Below are 22,449 nucleotides of genomic sequence, written 5' to 3' on the forward strand. Positions count from 1 at the left end.
ATGTCTACTGAGTAGCGGTCTGCTGGACTCCGCCCCGTCCTTTTTTTTGTGACCCCCCTGATTTTAGGGATCTGCCAACGTCATCCGGCAGCTGCTGATGTAGTTCGGGATCGTCCGAGATGTGGACAATAGACGGGACGAGACGAAGGTCGTCCCGTTCGACGTCTAAAATCAGTGTAAGGACGCGGACGGGATGGTTTTTTCGTCCCAGGATGAAAAAACCAACCCGTTCGCGTCCCGACTTTGCCAGATTTGTCCCATCCGAAGAAAAACCGTCCAGTCCCTCGTCCCGGATGAAAGATCCAATAAAAATAGTTCCAAGGTCTGATTGAATTAATATGGATTTTTCAAGTTTTTTTAGTGAAATATGGAGGAGAGAGAAAGCTGAGGGACATATGTACAATTACTTTTGGGGGGCATCAGTATGGGCGTGCGAAAAAGAGCATGGACTTTGATGCAAAATGTCAAGGAATTGATATAGTGATGCCACGTGGCAAGATCTCAACCGTCAGAAGTGAATCCAACGGATTTTCGCCCATCCCTTACCGTCCATCGTCCGTTCGTCCCGGGACAAATTTCCGTCCCGGTTTTCGTCCAACCTTGCAGACCGGATGATTTTTTTGTCCTGGGATGAAAAAACTGTCTCGTCCGCGTCCCTGCACTATAGCTGCCGATGACTTTGTCAGACTATGATGGTGGTGACAACAATGTTGGTCTTTGGTTACTGTGGCGACTGCAGATGATATCGACTTAGAACTAGACGAGGACTATGACAATGGAGGGTTGTGGACAGGCGGTGACTAGGCTGTCGCTGTCATTGGATGACATTTTAGCTGCATAATTTTGTGTTTTGCAGATCATTTTTGGTTTTAGATGTGTTCCACTCTGAATTTACTGTCTATCTTCTCTTGTTCATGTCTGATGTCCAATCAATGTGCTACTTCTGAAATCTTATACTAGATTTTTATGCATCTGCTTTTTCTGAAATCTTTCTCCCTGATTTTTGGTTCTAGATGTGTTCCACTCAGAATCTTACTCTATTATCTGCTCTTGTTCATATCTGAGATCCAATCAATCTGCTATTTCTGAGATCTTCTACTAGATTTTTATCAGTCTTCTTTTTCTGATACCTTTGATTGGGTTTACGGTAAATTAAGACTGACCTGTAGGATTGAAGTTCACTTCCCCTCAAATATTCAAAATGATGCAAACGAAATCAATATTGTACCCAACAACCAACAATGAGACACACTCAACAATGAGGAGATGATCAATCAGCAATCAAATAGACAGATAATGTTGTCAAACTAGATGACTCGAAAGGATAATATGAGGCAATAGGGATCAGACCATCAAATGCCCAAAATATTGATAAGTAATGCAACGGATCTGATTAGATATTGACATAGATAAATATTGATGTAAAGTAGGGTGTTATATATATAGTTAAATATAGATAAGGTATATCAATTGAAGTATGCAGATTAAGATAATAGAGAAAAATCAATGATAATATTTTGCAATTAAGATAGTGTGAGAAATAGAAAATACTTACATGGATATAATAAAAAGACATGTATATCAAGGCTAGATATAGATATTAACACATACGTACATAATATTGAAACCGAATGATGAGGGAAAGAAGCAAATCCGGAATATATGTAGGTATATAGAATTAAGATGATATCTATGAGCTGAGATCAAGAAAGATCGTGAAATAAGTTTGGAGAACTCTTAAGGAAGCATGGGTAGGGGCAGAAAATAGTGATGTTGAAGGCCACCCATGAAGGCAGGTTATGAAGTATATGACCAATTTATGCAATATGAGGATTACTAGACCTCCATATTGAATCTGTGATTTGAGCAAACAGATTGCATTTGCTAATGATCATCATAGTATATCATATAAGGGTACTCTGATCATTTATAAATGCATTAGTACTAACTTAGATGACTGATGAGGGTTTGGTAGTTGACCATGCCTACTCATCCTATGAGCATCAAGCGGATGTGAGACTATATGTACAGAAGAGTTGATATTATTAACAATCCATGAGTGAGTCAATGCAGTCCTTTGTCCTCTGTATCTTCTAGAGCACGGGGTGTAACTTGGCACCCCATGGGCTAGAAATTCAACCTATCAATTTGGTTAAATCGATTTGTCATTAATTTAATATATATGATGGTATAAATAATTAGTTTTGAAGGCAAATATATGTTATTAGGGTACTAGAGATATTAACTGGACCTATACATGTGCCTAGAGGGTCACACACAAATGTTCTTTTGGACGTCAGAAGATAGTCTTACAGTTTAGGGGTTTTTATGAAAAAATTCGATGAAGTATAAATAGAGGGATGCCATTAGTGAAATTCAATCAGACCAATATCATTAAAATAACACTTTTCTTCACCATTCTTCCCTTGGCTCCTCCCCTCTCCTAATGGGCAGAAATCATGTATGTGATCCATGCACATGTGCTTTGATCATCGTTTTGTAAGTGCTGCTGTAATTTAGTTATTCATATTTTGTTGCGTGAATTGATTTGGTTTTATAGGAAGGTCCTAAACCAACAATCTCATTGGCCTGAATAATTAAATGTGGCATAAATCCACATCACGCCCCACAAAGGTATATCATTGAGAAGCAACATTGTGGCTTTTTGTTCTTTCTTGTCCCACTGACCTATTGTATTTATCTTAGCTTAGCCCACCCAACAAACTTAAATATAGAAAATTGGTCTCATTTCAATTTTCATGGAATAAATTTATGGGGAAAAGTACTAAGAAGGAAGGGACTGGATTGGTACTCAAGCATTTTATTTATGTTTCTAATTTTTGTGTTTTTATTTGTGAGTTCTAACTCCTCTTACTTCTCTTTTGGGATAGATACTTTTACCTCTATCTAACCAGAACTCATATAAACTATAATGGTTATTAGCACGTGCAATCTGTTTGTTCAAATCACAGATTCAGTATGGAGGTCTAGCTATTCTCATCTGGCATAAGTTGTTCATAGTCTTCATAACCTGCCTTCATTGGGTCGCCTTCAACATCACTACTTTCTGCCCCTGGCCCTTCTCCCTTCTGAGGTCTCCAAACTTATGACTTTTTTTGATCTCATCTCACAGCTATCATCTTAATTCTATATACCTACATATATTGTGGATTTTTTCCTTTCCCTTGTTGTTTCGGTTTCAATATTGTGTGTGCATGTGTTAATATCCATATCTAGTCTCGACATACATCTGTCTTTTTATTATATCCATCTAAGTATTTTCTATTTCTCATACTTATTGCCTACCTTTTTTTCAATGGATTTTTTCCCAACCTTTTCTATTCCTCCATCGCCAACATAGTTCATTTTGAACAAGGTTTTTCAGTCCATTTCTATCCCTCCAGGTCCATCACAGTTCATCTTAAACAAAGTTTTGTTTAAGTACATTTCTTTCAATACATCAAAACCACTCAATATCTCAATTATATCTCCCTATTTTCATATTTATATACTTCTGGGGATATTTCTCATTTATCTCTAACTGTTCAGATCTTTATATAAAAAATCCAATTATATTTATTTTATAATAAATTTATCATTTATTTACTTCACTCTTTGTTTAGATGTTATCCTTTATTTATCAATTTAAATCCCTAAAAATCCCAATCGGAGACTTAAATCAATGCATATTATTTATATTGCACTATCATAATTGCAAAATATTCTCATCAATATTTCTCTACTTTCATATCTTCATACTTCAATAGATACACCTTATATATATCTAACTATATATATGATACCCTAATTTACATCAATATCTATCTATGTCAATATCCAATTAAAGTCGTTGCATTTCTTATCTATATTTTGGGCATTTTATGGTCTGATCTAGATGGTGTCATATCATCCTTTCTAGTCATCTATTTTGACAACATTATGTCTCTATTTAATTGCTGATTGATCATCTCCATATCATTCAATGTACCTCATTGTTGATTATTGGGTAAAATATTGATTTTATTTGCATCATTGGAATATTTGAGGAGAAGTGAACCTCTATCCTATGTCAAGGTCAGTTTTCATTTAAAGTCAACCTAATAAAAGGGAAACTCTAAGTCAAAGTTCAACCTTATTGAAGTCAATGTTAAGGGTAGAGTTTAAAACAGTCCCAAGTCAAGTTAAATCAACCCAGGTTTGGAGCAACAGTCGCTCAAGGGTGTTAAGAGATGACATGTTATCGACTAAGTAGTTATTTATTTTTTACTTCTGTTGCATTCTCACGTTGAAATACTTTCTATAAATAACCTGGAATTTAGACACCAACTATAGCATTTGTTTGCTATTTGTGAGCTGGAGGATCTGAGTGGATCAGAAATCCAGGGAATACAAGAGACGCTACCCGAATCAAGAAGCACAAGATCTCGGCAAGGTGTTTAGCCTGACGGGGCCGGGGTGTGCTCCAGTAGATGAGGACATGACTGGAGTGGGTAGAGTTATATGAAAAAGGTGAGTGTCATTCTTTGAATTTTGTATCAAGATAGTCTTAGAACCCTAGTTAGGGTGTACAGATCAACATTCCTTGGTGAGGTTTAGAGGAACTGTCTACAGACTCGAGACCGGGTGTTTAGGTCTCTGAAAACATTAAGTTCCCTGAAGGAATATAAAAATATCTTACTGTGAGATTGAGCGGTGAGTGATAAATCCAAAAACCCATAAAAACAATTTAGAAAAGATAAATAAAATTTATGAAGCTAATTCAACCCCCATCCACGTCTTAATTACATAACCTCCCACTTGGGATTTTCAATGATACGCTTCTTAACAGTTTTAATGTGACCTTTAGTTAATCATTTGAAGCTGGCTGCAAAAATACTAAACATGTTAGGTAGTAAATTGAAAATTTTCATGCCATATGAGATACGTAAAGTAAAGAAACCTCCCTATAAACACATTATATTATGAGTTGTCTAGCACACAAAAGATATATGTCATAAATAAGATATATTGTAATACTCATATTTATGGTTTTGAAGGATATCCAAAAGAGTCATTCGGATACGAATTACACCAACCCTAAGGAGCATAAGCTGTTTGTGGCATCAAGGGCTATATTCCCACAAGACACTTATCTTCTATGAGAAGACAGCAATATTAAGACACTAAGTCAACCACATTGGACAATTCCTGATCTCAATGACTTGATTCCTGATCTCAATGACTTGATTCCTGATCATGTTCATATACACTTAGAATAACATTTTAGGTATGATAGAGTAACTAGACTATCTAATCAATATGTTGAGTGTATTTATTCATGTAATTTTAAGATACTTGATCTCAAGTATGATGATCCTTGAGATATGTGAAGTAGCCGCTTGTGATTGTAATTCTGAAAAATAATGTGAAGACATAAAATTTGAAATCCAGTACTTATCTTGGAACATGGTAGGCCTTTCTGGTGGTATAGTACTCATTGGGTGTAAGTGGATATGCTGAGAAAGTTGAATCTTTCCAAGCAAGAATTCTGAAGAAAGGTTATGATCAAATTCAAATGATCGACTATGATAAGAATTATCATCAATGTAAATGATAAAGTCAATCATGATTCTTAAAGTCATGATAACGCACCATAATTAAGAAATCTAGGAAATGGATGTCAAGATTTCTTTCCGCAATGGAAAAGGTAAGGAAGAGGTGTGTAGGATGCCACCTGAGGGTTAGACATCAAAGATGTGAAAGTTTCATAGATACACTTATCAACTAGAGAAACATTCCCAGACAATTTAATGTTTTAATAATTTAATCAAAATTTATGAATTCATTAATAATGATGACAAACCATCTGAATACAAAAAAGATTTGTGGGAGTGCATGCCCTTTCATAATACCAATTCTGCCATTTACATAAAAATTATATGAAGGGGCAGGAATGTTGTCCTCGATAGTGGAGAGATTGTCAAACTTCTCAATGAAAGATTTGGGAGAAACTGCGTACGTATGGGCATTATGGATCTATAGAGATAGACCAAGGAGGCTGTTAGGATTTTTTGAATCCATATACGTAGAAACCATCGCCAAAAGGTTTTGAATTGAAAATTTTAAGTGATATATCATCCTAATGAGCCGTGGAATTCTGATCTCTGAGGAACCTTCACTGAGTACTCCTAAAGAGAGAGAAAAGATGAAAACAATCATTAGTGCCTCAATAATTGGCTTGATCATGTATGCTGTGTACGTAAAAGGTTTAAAGTAACCTACACTTTAAGAGTTATATGCAAAATCCAAGCTAGTATACTAGAAAAACACTAGAAAGATATGGGAATTATTCCTAAGTTCGAAAAGGACTGAGGATATATTTCCTGTTCATGGATAAGAATAAATAAATTTTAAGGGTTACACATTTTTATATCTATAGGTCCAAATGATAGAAATATATTTGTTGCTTATAATGAAGTACAAGGTTACAAATAATGATAAGTAAATTATGACAAAATCATATATCAGTGATTTATTATTTGTAAACACTTATCATGAAAATCCATGTTCATTGGGTATTCAAGGACATCAAAATCTATGTATAGAATAGGAAAATCTACTCTCACTTGTAGAATGAGTATGGTTGATCATGCAATCAGTAGTGCGGAGATACTAAGCATAGACAATATGTGTTCTTAAGGAGAATATTGTAAACCATATTAGCTTGGATGCAACTAGTCTATGAAGGCAATTATGTGGTAGAGATGGGATCCTCTACCCATGACTAAAAGGTACATAAAAGAAGGTGAGATAAAGTCCTTGTCCCAGGTAACATAAATATGTGAACAAGAAGTCTTCCAATGATTTCTAGAGGGCACTAATACAAACTGGGCTGACCAACTTGGGTTTGATAGTTGGATCAAGCTTTAAGTTATTCTATGAGTGTAGTGTGAATGAAAGATTATAAATACACCAAAACTGATGATGAAAGGTTTCATCAAAGAGTTGATAATCTCCTATGTACCTTGTAGAACATGCGATGTAGCTCGGTACCTCATGTGTTGGGAACTTGACCTATGAATTGCTTTAGATAAATGTAATGAAATAAAGGGATACATTAAAATTTTTAATTTATTTTTTTCTTGCCAAGTGAGAGTTACTGGGATAATGGAGTCATTAGCTTGACAAGTCCATGGTCCTAGAGGGTCACTCACATAAAGTTCATTTGACATTGGAAAATGCTTAAGTTATATGGGTTTTTGGGAAAAATTCCAACAAGGCATAAAAAGAGGAAACCTCAGATGACATAGCTCCATACACTTATTTCCTTTGGGACCCCTCCTCCCTTTCCCCTTCTGCACACTCCCCTCAGAGTGGAAATAGGATTCTGAGAAAAATCCTAGTGATGGCAAAGCTTATCAAGTAGAAGATGAGGAGGTTGAATTTGGCAAGGAAAATCTTGAGGTGAGGAGGTTATGTCTAGAAGCGAGACACGTGTGCCTTATGATGGATCATTTGAAGAGCCAAAAGGATTATGGAATCATCTCGAGATTTTTTAGCACTTTCACAAAACCCAAAAAAAACTAGTGTGTGGATATGCTAATTAAAAAGGTGCATAGTCCAATGCCACCCTAACTCATTAACAAGCATTGCATGACTTACACACATGAGTACCATGAGAGACAGGGTTAAGAACAATCATTTTTTTATTTCTTGGAGTACAGGACTTTTTGTCCATTGGCTTTTCTTATTTTTTACCATTTACATGTACTGGATACAAATCCTATCGTATAATAAAATATACAATAATGTGTACTCTATACTAAAGGAATATTTGTTCTAACATCAAAGTATAATATCTCCTTTCTTGTTTCGTTTCTCTCTCTTCTCGCTCTACAGACTGTTCCCTACATCACAATGATAAGGATCTCAAAAAAGCAGCCCTCTACCAAGATAATGAAGGATTGATACAGTCTCCTCCATCCTTTAACATGCCCTAATTACAAATAAGTTAAAAAATAAAAGTTGACTGACGTCTTTTAGAGAGTGTGTGATATGTAGATGGATTAATAGATAGAGAGAGAAAGAAAGAAAGATAGATGAGAGATAGATAGATAGATATAGAGAGATGAATAGAGATAAATACATATAGATAGAGATAATGAGACAGAAATTAAGATTCAGCACAACTTATATCACAAATACCTGAATTAACAAGGGCCAGCGGAGAATATTTATAATACGATCATAGTGAAAAAATCATGGAGGTATATATATCCATGTACCATGACTCATACTCAAGGATCAAAGTGACTTGGGGTAAATGAGCATGATACATAAAATGGGGTAAAGTGAGGGAAAAAATGAGCAGTTGATATGAGGACCCAGTCTGAGATAGTAGAGACCACTACTCTCATGTCCAACGCCATTTTTGTCATCGACTTTTAGAGATTTTTCTCATAAGACACAGATCAAAATAAAAGGTATTAGATGCATCAAGGTATAGGTTACTAAAAGGTAAAAGATTGAATTCAAATGAGTGAGCATGAAGAACATAAGTGGCAGTTAATGAAAATGATATAAAATTGATTGGAATGATACAACAGAAACCCTTGGGATAATCTAAAGAGTGATTGGAGGAAGATCGGAACAATAAATCTGAGACATGAAATTGTCTGATTTACCCATGTTTTGGTGTGTAGTCTCAGATTATGAGGCCAGAGCCGAGACATCAGAGTGATGATTGGGGTTTTCATTGGAGTCTAGATAGGATTACAAACTGATAGATGACTCACATTAATCTGAAGAAAGTGATGGTTTGGTTGAAATGAATGATCAAATTATCATATGAGAGTTATCTTATTTATTATTGATTTGTTTTTCTTATAAGATTGGCTGCTTCTCACAAGCAAAAATCCATCATGCATTGTTCAGATAGATCACATGCATGGTGTATGCTGGTAGAAAAAATATAGTGGTGAAGTGCGTAGGCATGTCGCATGAGATGGTTGTACTTAAATATTGGTCCACAAACAACCGGATGGATGGCATATCACAAAGCATGGACAGTAGTGTACAGATGAGGGGGTTTAGTCTTCATCAAATTGTATTGTGAGGAAACTGAATTTTAGAAATCAAACGACAGATAGGGAATATTAATTGATTCTATCCTTTTTATCAAGGTTTAGAAATCATGATTAAGATAATGGATATTATTTTTTTAAAAAAAATGTTTGATTAGTCTCTTGACTTACATTGGTTTCTCTCCCTCACATCCCTTTAGTTAGATCTAGATCATTATTTTCATCATCTCATTCTCATCACCGTCTTCCATCATCTCATGCTACCACGACCATCTCTGATCTCAATCTTGGTCTCAATCTCATCACCTTTGTCTTATATAGAAATCCTAAATCATCTACTCCATCGTCCTGTTCTCCATCTCACAACCTTATATCCATTCTTTTATCACATCTATTAGTTAGATCATTATCACTTCTTCTTCCATCATTCTATTTCACCATCGTCCATTCACATCCATTTACCCATTTCATCATCTTATCTTCTTATTCATCTTTTACATGCATCATCACTTAACATCTTCATTTATCTCATACTCTCATTTCCATTTGATCCATCCACATTCTCCTGAATATTTATCATATGATTATTCACATCATCCTTATAATATAATAACTATCACCCTCTCACCACCTTGGGTTCATCACATCACAATCCCCCATTTTATAAGTATCTCCTTTCACCCCCCTTGAATCATCAATTAAAGAGTATTTATACCCTCATAGTGTTCCCTGCGGTGACGGCCCTTGCTCATCACTGACTACTCAAATTATGTTATGAGTAAAGGTTTACAATTTTTTTTATTAACTAACTCAAATATCAACGACAAATTAACACCCTAAATTTGAGTTCATCAGTCAGTCTGATCTCAATACATTCATTCTCATTGATTGACTCGGTTGTTTAGATCACAATCAAAGCCACCTGATCCATTGAATCCGTCAAACCAATCTGATCACTGACTTATTGCCAACCCCTAATGACATATAGAGAAGTGAGGAGACAGAAGTTTGCCTAGACTTAAGTGAAATAGTTGAAGACCAGATGAAGAGAGTATAGCATAGGATTTATAAGGAACATAATACCAATAAATGTATTCCAAAATAAATAAATAAAAATAGGCCTTTACAAAAAAATAGAATTGCCATATCTAAATTAACCCTAGCTATTATGTCATCGTGGCATTTCAAAGTTAGTTTGGATAATCAAATATTAATAATGCATGGATTCCATTATCACAAAAATTTTCACCCATGGGGCACTCAGAATATGAGGCCAGAAATTGCAAGGAGCTTGATCCAAAGCAGTGGTTGAGACTACCAGTGGAGGCTGTTGATGGATATGATTAAACTTCTTGATTATGATTAAACTTGTTGCGAGGATTATCATGGAAGGAGATAGTCGTTCATAGGTATTAAATTATAAACGAGGTTAAAGGGAAAATTAGTAAACTTACTGCTACCCTACAGAGAGAGAGTATACAAATAGAGAGACAAAAAAGGAACTCAACCAATTGTGAGGGGTTTTCTTGAAAGGTTCAGTCTTTGACAGTGGTTAATTTTCAATTCAGTAAAATTGTTTTGTTAAGTTGTTCCCTGAAAATAGAGATAGGAGAGAGAGAGAGAACTCAAACCTATTCAAGTATTATATTGAAAAGAGGCAATATTTAACACTTATTAAATTATCAATGAGGTAAAATTATTATTTTGATTGGTGACCTACATATATATATATTAGAGAGAGAGAGTGGAGAGAGAATACTAGAGAAATAAAAGCATAGAGAAAGGGTAGCCATGAAAGAGAGAATAGCTTAGAGAGAGAGAGAGTAGCAAAGACAGAGAGTTGCAGAGACATAGAAAATCTTAGAGAGAGATAGAGAGAATAGAATTAGAGAGACAATATCATATACAATTAGAAAGATAATAGAATTTGAGGGAGAGTATGAGAGCGAGAATAGCATATACAGAGAAGGTGTCAGAGATAGAGAAAAAGCATTAGAGAAATGCAAGCAGAGACAGAGAATACGATAAAGGAGAGTAGCAGAGACATAGAGATTAGCAAAGGGAGAGAGTAGTAGAGACAAAAAGAACAGCAGAGAGAGGGAGAGTATCAAAGACAGAGAGAGAGAGAGAGATAGGGAGAGAGATAGGGAGAGAGAGAGAGATATAGAGAGAGACAGAGACATAGATTGAAAGAGAGAGAGACATAGATCGAGATATCGAGAGAGAGAGAGAGACATGGATCGAGATATCGAGAGAGAGAGAGACATGGATCGAGATATCGAGAGAGAGAGAGAGACATGGATCGAGATATCGAGAGAGCGAGGGAGAGAGAGAGAGTATCAAAGACAGAATAGCATACAGAGAGACAGTTACTGATAAACTAAATCTTCATAAGAAGAGTATCATTGAGAAGGGCCAAGTCTTACATAAATAATTTGTAAGAATCAGATAAAACATCTGAGAGTACAGCAAAGGGCAAACCTCGGAGAAATGAACAATCAAACAAGCCATACCCTTTCGGCATCACAAACACGGCAATGCCAAAACCCTCGTCTCCATTCCAGCTCTACTGGTGATAATTGCCCCCAATAGCAACAGGCACGTGCCCCATCGTGGAACATGTTCCGGTACACATTCAAAATAACTCTTTCTCTCTCTAGAAATGTCAGCCCAGTTCATTCCACCCAATAACAGGATCAATCCCAGACCTGAGTTCCATCTATCTCTAGCATGTTCTCTCTCTCTAGGAACGACAGGTCGGTTCACCATCTTACAGGACTTGGGCACCAAAGAATAATCTCTCTTAAATTGTTCCCCTAGCTTGGGTTATATCTCTCTCTCTCTCTCTACAAATTATAGGAGGGTTCACTTGATTAGAAGCCACCAAGTTTCAGCAACATACCAGGACTTAGAATCTCTCACTACCACCGTCACCGACCATCCTTAGACGACTGCAATAGCTTAGGCTCTCCCTCTAAAACAACATGAGTTATAACTACCAGATCATTGCACTAGCACCCCCCTCTCTATCTCTTTCTCTCTCTACCAATGGCATGTGGGTTCCCCATTGGCTGCAACTACCTTCCGGGCAATGTAAGACGGGGGCTTTGCCTGTTCGGTGCGAACCCCCTCGTCATCAGCTCTCTCTATCTTACAGGTGGAGCTCGTCTGCGGGTTTCTACGCGGGTACGAGCAGCTGGCATGAGGATAATGAATCGGGCCTACGGCTGGATCTCTCACAAGCTTTTGCTGGCCATCTGACGCCTCCGTTACACCTCCATAATGCAGTGAACTCACTGCCTTACTGGTTTTGCCTGCTCCGCCTTCCAACAAATAAAGAAAAAAATAATCAGGAGACGAACTACTTCATGTTGTTTGAAATTTGCAAAAATAAAGGAACAGATGAGGATAACTACAAAAAAAAATGTCACAGAAGTTTTGTTCTTTGATTTTAGCAAGCAGAGGATGGTAGATGGTTCTCCCAATTATTCTTCTGTGGTTTGCTCAGATTCTGTCTGAACCTAATTATACGTAGAGTTGACGGACGAAGATGACTTCGTCATCTTTGTCATCTGTTCCCAGGCGAATTAGTATTATGGTCGAGAGTCGACCTTCCTCCGCTTGGCGATTAACTGGCGCTGCCACATCGGCACCACCAATGCACGCACGTTCAAACCAAACACTGCATAGCCGACCGCTACCGCCACCCATCCACACTCGCGCATGGGAAGCCGAGAAAATTTTATCATGGGCTGTACATTCACCGCCTGCTCGCTCGTGTGCATGACACGCTCTCTTCCCGCGCGGCCGACGCCGCCCCTCCGGGCTCGTGTTGTCCTCCGTGTTTGTGGGTTGTTCTTCACCGTGTTATCACCTACCACCTCGGAGGTCCTCGGTCTCGGCAAACGCTACCTTGAACGCCATGAGTCCTATTTCGGTGACCCTCATCCCGCCTCTCGTTGGATGAGGCTCATGCTCCTCTACTTAGGCTGCTCACAAGTGGGCCCACTGCCCCCTGCCCTCTCCATTGTTTTCCAGTGGCTTTTCCCCTTACCCTCCCCCTCCCCTGCTCCCCTCGCACCCCCCCGCCTGCGGTTCCGCCACGCGGTTGCTAGCTCCCTTCTCCCCGCTGCCTCCCTCTCTCCCCTCTCCCCGTGTGTCGCCATCCACACCTCTTGGGGAGTCGCCTCCTCCTGCGGATGATTCTTCCATTCCCCGAGGAGTCACCCGCTCTCTGGCTCCGCCTCCTACCATGGACGATCCTTCCTGCTCTCTCCCGGCGATGACGACCAGTTTGGATGGCTCATCGCCTCTTCGAAGTGCGTACGCGAGTGCACCCGCGCGCTATCCCCTGTCCTGTCTATCCTTCGACGGCTCACCGCTGAGTTTACCGCTGTTTCTCTCTCACATCGATCGGTCCCCCTCATTCCACGCCGCTTAGCCGGTTATCGCTTCTCCTCATTGGAAAGCGCATGGCGATGGACAGTGAGATGCTGTCTCGCTCACCAACCACACTTTGATGCTGTCCCTCCTGGGCAGCGCGCGGTGGGTTGCGTGCGGATTCACACCATTCGATTGACTGGGCGCGATCGGGGTATACTTTGTTTCTGTTTGTTTGTCTTGTCACGGAAGAGCAAGACGGAGACAGTGTGTCCCGCTTCCAGTCCTGTGAAAAAGTACTCGCGCACTCACGGTGGGGCTCCAGGGGCATTCTACGATCTGGCATGACCTCTTCGGGTGGCACCGCCCGATCCATTTCTATCCGCCATAACAAGTCGGGCGACATAAGTGGCTTCCAGAACCCTGGCCAGCCGCCAAGATCAAAGCATGTGAGCTTAAACTGCCTTCTTCCTTCAAGGAGCGGATGGACGGAAGGCATCGACCTGACTTTTTTGCCTCCCAGCGATCTCAAGCCGTGGGATCCAAAGGACTCCTCCGGCCCCTGCTTCCGCCTCTGCGGGTGTCAGCTCGCATGGGCTACGACATCCATTCTGGGCTATGGGGTAAGTTAAGACTTCTTCCTCTCCCTATCTCTCTACTCTCTCTCTACTACTAATAAAAGGTATAAATACTACCCCCTCCCCCTGGGGTGTCATGTCATTATCTTCTTCCTCCTTCAATCTAGGATCTTCTCCTCTCCCTCAACCCTTCTAGGGTTTCACAGTATTGATAGGAACCTGATATGGTCAGATCTTGGATGGTGATTTGATCCATGGAGAGAATGTGATAGGATCCTAGGGGTAATTTCGTCATGTTAGCCCACAGGGGCGTTTTAGTCATTTGCTTTTATGTATGTCCCTTTAAATAGGGATGCCCTCCCTTTAGGAGGGCAGCCAAGAAGTTAGAAGAAGGAAGTACTCTTGTCTCCCCTCTCCACGTCTAAGTCTGTCCTCCTCTCTCCCTCTACGATCCCCGTCCTTGTGATCGTCTCCTCGTCCTCGGCTGATCCTTAACCCCTCTGCTTGTCCTCCTCTCAGATCCTTCCCGTTTCAGTTCTTTACCCCGGGAAATTTTACCTCTACTTGTCTGCTACCATCCTTCAGATACAAGCCTAGACCAAGGTTAGTATCAGAATGCCAATTCCGTATCAAGAAACATGTAACTGTTCAAGAACATCCAGATAAAGAGATCCCGATCAAGAACGAAGGAGGCGAGAGATTTGGTTTACTAGAAAGGGAAACAGAGACAAGATAATGGAAATGTCCTGGTGGAGAACCCCCTTTCTAGTCAGCAGGTCCAATCCTGCTGAGAAACCCTCTGGTTGCTATGCAACTGAACTTCTTGCACCGACTTGGGAATATCCTCTCTCTCTGCGCTTGGTCGACCTATTTACGGAATCGGGTAAGCGGCCTCTCACGTGCTGAATTAATAAGCACGTTTCGCCTGTTCAGTTGCTTTCATCTTCATTCTTTGTCAGTAGCTCTTTGAAAGAAGATTCGTATCAAGAAGCACGGGCCATTGATAGGAACCTCCCTCGTTCATATCAGAAACTGCCGAGCACAAGTAATGGCCCTGATGGTCACACGCTGGGTTGTGCAGTCTGGTCCGATTTTTTTCGGCCGGCGTGCGATTTTTTCGATCACACAAAAGCACAGATCAGTGTGCGGTCCGAATTTGTGTGACGAAATCGGACCGCACATCGCACAAAATCGGACAAAAGATGAGCGGGAGGGAAGAATGAGAGAACGAGAGAGGACAGAGCTGTGTACTCAAGAGAGGGAGGGAAGAATGAGTGTGAGAGAGAATAGTGAGCAAGAGAGAGAAGAGAGACAAGAGTGAGAGAGAGCAAGAAAGAGGATTAGAGAGTTGAGCGCGAGAAAGGGATAAGACAGAGAGAGAGAGAAAGAGGAAGAGAGAGGAACGACCCAGAGAGAGAAGAGTGTGAGAGACAGGAGCATCGTCCGACTGTCTTAAACGAGAGAAACAGACAGGAACAAGAGAGAGAAGAGCTCGAGAGAGAATCAGAGAAAGAGGGAGAGAGAGGAACGATAGAGCGGGAGAAGAACGCCAGAGGCCCAGAGAGACAGAGGAGAGTGATAGAGAGAGGAACGGGAGAGCGAGAGAAGAACACCAGAGGCCCAGAGGGACAGAGGAGAGTGATAGAGAGAGGAACGATAGAGAGAGAGAGAGAGAGAAGAGCACCGGAGAGAAAGAGAAGAGCGATAGAGTGCGTAACGAGAGAGAGAGAGAAGAGCACCAGAGAGAAAGAGAAGAGCGATAGAGTGCGTAACGAGCGAGAGAGAAGAGCGCGCGAGAGAAAGAGGGAGAGAGAGGAACGAGAACAAGAGAGAGTAGAGCCAGGAACAGAGAGAGAGGAATGAGAGAGAGAGAGATAAAAACGCAAGAGAGGAGGAAGAGAGTCCATTTGAAAGCCTTATAAATTTCGCACTAAATCGGACATTCGCACTGCACAGGCCCATGGTCGATGTGCGGTGCGAAAGACTCTAGAACTGTCCGATGTGCGGTCCGGAAAATCGAACCGAACCACAAATCGGACCCTTTTCGCACCGGTCTCACCAAAGGACCAACCCTGTTAACCAGCGAGACTCATAGCCTATATAAAGGAGGGATGCCCCGTCAAACAAGGGGGAATAAAATTTGACTATCACCGAGGCGGGCTGGACTTAGGGAGATCTGTCCCTATCCGGAGGAGAGGGAGAGCCAATCCGGTCTTCCTACCATGTTATCTTTCTTCTTTCATCCTTCATTTTCTTCTTTCCTTTGCACCTTCATTCTTGCGACACTGGATTACGATCTGTTGGTTGGTTGTTTCTTCCGTTTGACATGACAGATTTACTTTTATCTCACGGCATTCTTCCACTTCTTGATAGATCTATTGTGGATCTTATCAGTCATTGTCAAGCATCCAAGCCCAAACATAGACAAAAACGTCTTTGAGAATGCTTTTGAGTGCATTTGAGATCCCAAAGAACCTAATATTTCCTCTTTATTCATGACTGTCATTTTGATTAGAAATGACTAAATGGGTTTTTCAGACTTCTACTAAAGTAATAAGGGTCAGCTATTTAGCTCCCAGCCGGGAAGTGTTAGAAGTCAGAACCTATCTCCAAGCCTATGTTTTTTTCATTTTACCCTCTTTCTTTTACTTAGTAAGCATCAGCATCATCATCAATGTCAATGAGGGTTGATGAGTGCTGAACCCTAGTTTGAAGGTATGAGCGTTGACAATCGCATAGGTCCATGACATCAATTAACTTCTGCACACAGGAATTGCAGCGGCTCTCTCCCACTCTACCAATTTGTCTCCTTGGATTTCTATTAAGAAAATTATATGAACCAAGACCAGAAAAAAAATAGAAAAAATAGTAGAAATTCTCATACCTTGAACCCTTTTTGTTACTTGGATCGGAAACCTTGCCAAAGGAATTCCCGAACTGCGGTCCTGTGGCAGCTCCTCCTTTTCGTTCATTGAACATCTTGAGAGTTCTTCAGAAACATCAGCAGAACCCTCCTTAGTTTTGTCTGAATGCAATACGCATGCTCTGTGGTGTAAAAAAGTACTCAAGATTATTCCTCGAAAAATGACTCACACCCAATGTGAAAAATATGATTGAATCCAAAAAGAAAAAATCGCCGTACTAGGATACATGTAAAATTTTAGTATATATAAATTCATGAAGAGGCACGGATGATATTCAATAAAAGATACCTGGGTAAGGATGCATGTTGCCTTCCAGGTGGGACCACCACTGCCCCATTTCCGTACTGTTCTTCAAGATAAGCAAATTGCTTCTTGAACTGATCAACAGCACTGAGACAATGAGATTCAGGAAAATGTTAAGTCGGGAAAAAATCAAATACCTATATTCTCATTCAAGATAACACAAAATGACTTTCAGGGACAAGTAAAATCACGTAAAAGTGAGAATGGCTAGAACCCAAAATCTAAATCTATTTGATAGATGTCATTAGAACAACCCAAAGCCTAAACTTGAACGCAAACTAGCAAAACAAAAAAAATAATGGGACGTATAAATGGAACCACCAATTTTCTCTTTCAGCATATGCCAGCCAAGTAATTAATTGCTGAAAAACGACCAATTTTCTCTGCATAAATGGAACAACGTGGAGTTTAACCAACCTAGGGTACACAAAACCCATCGAATCGGTCCCTTGCAAGAACTCTTTCAGCAGCTTGGGATGGTACTCCAGTATTTCACGATAAATGAGCTCCCTAATATCTTCTTTCATAATCTTTCTCCTCTCAAACTCAAATTCCAGCTTGGTCACCGGCTCAGCTGAAGGCTCTCTCTCTACTTTAGCCAGGCCTTTGAAATAGGGATCAGCTAGAGCCTAACGCTTTGCAGAAAAAAAGACCACTTTAGAACATGATCCTTTGAGAGAGCTTGATTTATAGATGAATCCCAAAAAAGCATTTATTTTATTTTATTTTTTAAAATCAAGATTCATGCACGTTACCTCTTCAGCAGAAGGCCGATCCTTAGGTTCGAAAGCCAACATCTTTTCCAGCAATCGAATAGCCAAGGGATCCGCGTTTGGGAACTTCAAAGCAAAAGGTACTGGCTTCTTCCTGCGCATACTGCTTAAGTATCTTCTGGCCTTCTCATTCCTCACCTAAATAAAAAAAAGATCGTTAATGGAACTAACATTTCCGGGAGAAAATAAAACAGAGAAATATTTTAAGAAAAGAATCAGTGAGAGATATATGGGGAATCAAACCCTTGCAATGGCTTCTGGAGAAGGAGTTCCTAAAAGATCCGTCATCAAGTCCAACTGGTGAACCACGTTTTTTCCCGGAAAGAGAGGCTTTCCAGTAAGAAGTTCGGCAAAAATGCAGCCAATGCTCCATATATCAATGGCAGGCGTGTACTGCAAAATAAAATTTAATATTTTTTTATGAGAAAAAGTTAATTTTTTTTAATTAGAGAAATTTTGATTTTGTCTTGTTCCGGGAAAAGATAAGGTTCAGGTATTCTTTTTCATTCAAAATGAACTAAATGTAATTAAATGCATTTCTTAAGAGCTACTATACTTCGCAATGAAATGGAAGTTCTGACATTTGATTTTTCGATCATGCTCTACAGATCTGTTATCCTGTACGTCACATATGTTTCATGTCAACGTCTGACAGGCAAATTATCACCAAATCTTACAAAAACATTGTTTAGACGAAATGATCCATCACTGCATGTTTTACTTTTTTGATTAAATTTTTATCCCATCCTGTGCATTTTAGGGCAAGAGAGCTCTTAACCATTGGAACCCAACATGACGTCTTGGCCAAAATGTGATGCATCCACTGATTCTTAGATCTAAGAAATTCATTCTCCCAAGCTGGTGTGGATATACATCATTACCCCTTTGGAGATATTAAAAAAGTGAGGGAGCAGAAAAAGAGAGAACTTGACTGCTCTATGCTTTACATGATGCTCATTGGCTCACACATCTCCACACATCAATGATCCTTAGCTACACGAATTGTACACACTCTTCTATTTGTGCCATCTTATTGTTGCCAATCCATCCCAATTAAAGTGTGCTAATTTCTTGGAGGCAACGATTTGACAGCTCTGGATAAGAATCATCCTTGTCCACTGTCCCAGTTTTTTCCTCCCATCCAACCTCCTCTCGTTCCAACATAGACCCAGAGGAGACTATTAGAAACTTGCTTAACATTTACGTTTCTTTTTGTCTTCAGCTTTCTTCTCACCAAGTCTGCAGCCAACTGACTTATTCGTTACCGAGGAAGAGAAAGTGGGAAATAGACACCAGAAAGGAGTTTCTGAAAGCGCCCATGTCTTTGATATGAGACATGACAACTCTAACTCAAACATTCTCAAGAAAATAGAAGGACACTTAATGAAAATAAATGTTACATGAAACGAAAAACCTTAGAACATGTCTAAAGTGAAGCTAAAATATGTTATTGATAATTAAAGATTTTTCCTGCTATTCATTATGTCAATTTTGATAAATAAAACCAATCACCTTTGAGAAAAAAGATCCACACAGTTCGGGGGCTCTGTACCATCTTGTCGCCACATAGTCCTGAAAGAAAATTCCCGTTGTATCCTTAAACTTAATAAACAGTGATAAGGGGCAAGCTTTATACGCCAGTGAACAGATGTATACCGTCCAAAATATGGCCGTAGGAGTATCATTGAAGGCTACTCTGGCAAGACCGAAATCACAAAGTTTGAGTTTGCAGTCGGAGTTTGCCAAGATGTTCTTAGGTTTCAGATCACGGTGGAATACATTAGCTACAATGAGAAGGGTAAGAAATTAAAAACTAGAATTAGAGAGAGCAATCTCGACAACTAATGGATAAAAATTATACAAAAATACGCACCGGAGTGTATATACTTTAGACCCCGAAGAAGCTGATACAGGAAAAATTGGTAATGTTCTGGAGTGAGATCATCGTTTGCTTTGATTACTTGATGCAGATCAGCCTCCATTAATTCAAATACAACATAAATATCTTTGAACTCCCTCCGAGATGGCGGAAGAAGAATATGCTTGATTTCTACAATGTCAGGATGCCGAAGGAGTCTGAGAAGCTTAATTTCACGAAGAATTCTGGTTGCATCTGAGACATGTTCAAAAATGTCATTTATTTTCTTAATTGCAACTTTCTCCCCTGTTCTTGAGTCCAACGCTGAGCAAACAACACCGTAGCTCCCTTTCCCAATCACTTCCTCTATTTTGTACCTGCTGCCCTCCCCATATTCAGTGAAAAAATCAACTTCAGTGGATGCCTACATCACAATACATATATTCATTAGCATGACAGACGCAGAAAAGGCAAATGATATTTAGGCTAAATTGAATTATAAAATCATGAAAAATAGCTAAACAAAATCACCTTGAAGTTTTTGTCAGACCGCAGGGTTAAATCGTCATTCCCTACTTTCGTTAGGCATTTTGTGTCAAAATGTATCTATCTAGTTGTTTAAGAAAGATTGAATAAAGTTAAACAGGACGAGTTATACCGTTCATCGTGCTTGTTTCTTGGCTCCCTGCTAACCTCTCTTTCCTCTAATCTCCCTATTCCCAACAGTTTTTTTCTTCATGATGAGGAATGTCAATGAAGAGCATGAATAAAACTTGCTCTGTTTCATCTTTTAAAGACTGATAGGTTAAATTGTATAGAGTAGTCATTTAATGATTTTTGGCAAACACAACATTATTATGTTTGAAAAGAGGATCAACCTCTTAAGAACCACAGAGGAAGTGCCTTTACGGGAGTCAACCAATTTGAGTAGTCATGATTACCCCATAAAACTTTCTTCGCCGATGATGAGAAGCGCGAGTAACGGAAACACACGAATACAACTTATTCCGTTTCATCTTTTAAAGACTCATCCATTAAATTGCATTGCGATATTAATGCAACGCTTGTTTGGCCACACGACGTGTTTATTGAGTTTGAAACAACTGAGGAAATGAATTTAAGACATCCATTGGTTCTACCTTCCGTTTGGTTCCAGCTACAGCATGTATTAAGTTTAAAAAGCGAGTTAAGGCCACTGAATATAATGTTCCAAGATCAAGACGTACATACATTTCTGCGGAATACACAAAATTCTCAAATGAAAGTGAATTACTTGACACTAGATTAAACAAATATAAAGAAAGAAAAATAATAATGGGTGTTGCAGCTAATTACAAAATCAAGAGCCTTAAAGTTTTATGGAGTCCCACCAAATATTTCAGAATTGAAAACGCCATTGAAGAATTTATTTATTTACTCGAAATTATTATGGGAATTTTACACATGACAAGAACCTAACCCATTCCAAGGAATTCACAACTTCATAATGTATCATTTTGAACAAGCCAATCGATGATCGGCAAGCGATTTAGCACGATTAAATATTCGACACTGTTCACTTGTCGAGACAACATGATATTTTAGTCATATTTGAGAACTACAAAGTTCACTCCGTCATTTATGAAAAGCTTAATCACTACATCAAAACAAAAAAACAGCCACGCATACACGATCCTCCAAATTCATGCAATAAACCTCAAGTAACAACCACATCAGAGATAAAACAGTCACCGAATGTCGATTAGAGCCAGAATTTCACAACTAATAAAAAAATACTTCCACCAACCTTCTTCCGCTGGAGCTCCGACTGCATCTCCTCTTCCTCTTCTGCAGCGCGAACCAGAAGACGGCGAAAAAGCACAGAAATTTCCAAGAATTACCAGGACTTATCCGGCATTCAGTCCACACATCCTAATCCCAATTTCAACACCTCAGCAGGGCATGTAAATCCAAAGAAGAGACTGTAGCAGATGGCCAAGATTGAAGAATGGCGATTGTTGCAAAGCAAATTTCACTGCCGAGAGGAGAAATCGACGAAACTTCGACGAATTTGCAGCACGAAAAAAGCAGTGGGCGTTGAAATTTCGAACACACGGCAAGAAATATTCTCGGTTTTAAACGAATTTTTCATAGCCACGAGTGCTTCCGAGACCTCAAAAACTTCCGCTATTTATTATTTCCCTCAGCTTTATAATATTTATACTTCTGTATATGAAAATAGAATATGTGTGTGTTTCTTTTATTTCCAGGAAATTTTCACTTAGTTTGATCTTAAAAACTTACTATATTGCTTATTTCCCTTAGTTTGCTTTTAAACTTTCTATTGTTTCTTATTTCCCTCAGCTTTATAATATTTATACTTCTGTACATGAAAATAGAATAGAATATGTGTGTGTTTCTTTTATTTCCAGGAAATTTTCACTTAGTTTGATCTTAAAAACTTACTATATTGCTTATTTCCCTTAGTTTGCTTTTAAACTTTCTATTGTTTCTTATTTCCCTCAAATTTTATAATATTTATGCTTGTGTACATGAAAGTAGAATACTTGTGTGTATTTCTTTTATTTCCAG

At 39.1% G+C, this 22,449-nt stretch overlaps 1 protein-coding gene across 4 annotated transcripts; it reads right to left on the reverse strand.

Annotated features, from left to right (window-relative positions):
• Positions 1 to 11,438: 11,438 nt before the first annotated feature.
• On the reverse strand, positions 11,439 to 21,979 carry LOC144715417 (mitogen-activated protein kinase 15-like). 4 transcript variants are annotated; one of them, XM_078590324.1, is made up of 11 exons: positions 20,537 to 20,558; positions 20,410 to 20,450; positions 19,894 to 20,302; positions 19,677 to 19,804; positions 19,533 to 19,592; positions 18,264 to 18,413; positions 18,003 to 18,158; positions 17,665 to 17,876; positions 17,233 to 17,334; positions 16,905 to 17,065; positions 11,439 to 12,385 (listed from the first exon to the last, which is right to left on the reverse strand). In XM_078590324.1, exons 1-11 carry the CDS (start codon positions 20,541 to 20,543, stop codon positions 12,105 to 12,107), a joined length of 1,707 nt encoding a protein of 568 aa, XP_078446450.1. In that variant the 5' UTR covers positions 20,544 to 20,558; the 3' UTR covers positions 11,439 to 12,104. The 4 variants fall into 4 exon arrangements, with proteins under 4 accessions (XP_078446450.1, XP_078446449.1, XP_078446451.1 ...); XM_078590323.1 differs by having other exon boundaries at positions 20,410 to 20,453; XM_078590325.1 differs by lacking the exons at positions 20,410 to 20,450; positions 20,537 to 20,558 and adding an exon at positions 21,665 to 21,979.
• Between the last annotated feature and the right edge of the window lie 470 nt (positions 21,980 to 22,449).

This window comes from Wolffia australiana, chromosome 19, assembly GCF_029677425.1.
Source record: "Wolffia australiana isolate 7733 chromosome 19, ASM2967742v1".
Lineage (NCBI taxonomy): Eukaryota > Viridiplantae > Streptophyta > Magnoliopsida > Alismatales > Araceae > Wolffia > Wolffia australiana.

Bases quoted from the DNA above. Each gene is read 5' to 3' on its own strand.
- LOC144715417 (XM_078590322.1), bottom strand. From the start codon at position 21,110: ATGTATGTACGTCTTGATCTTGGAACATTATATTCAGTGGCCTTAACT. The intron at 19,805-19,893 runs GTGCGTATTTTT...TTCTCATTGTAG, and splicing joins TCTAAAGTATATACACTCCG to CTAATGTATTCCACCGTGAT. The intron at 18,414-19,532 runs GTGATTGGTTTT...TTTATTTTGCAG, and splicing joins GTGGATCTTTTTTCTCAAAG to TACACGCCTGCCATTGATAT.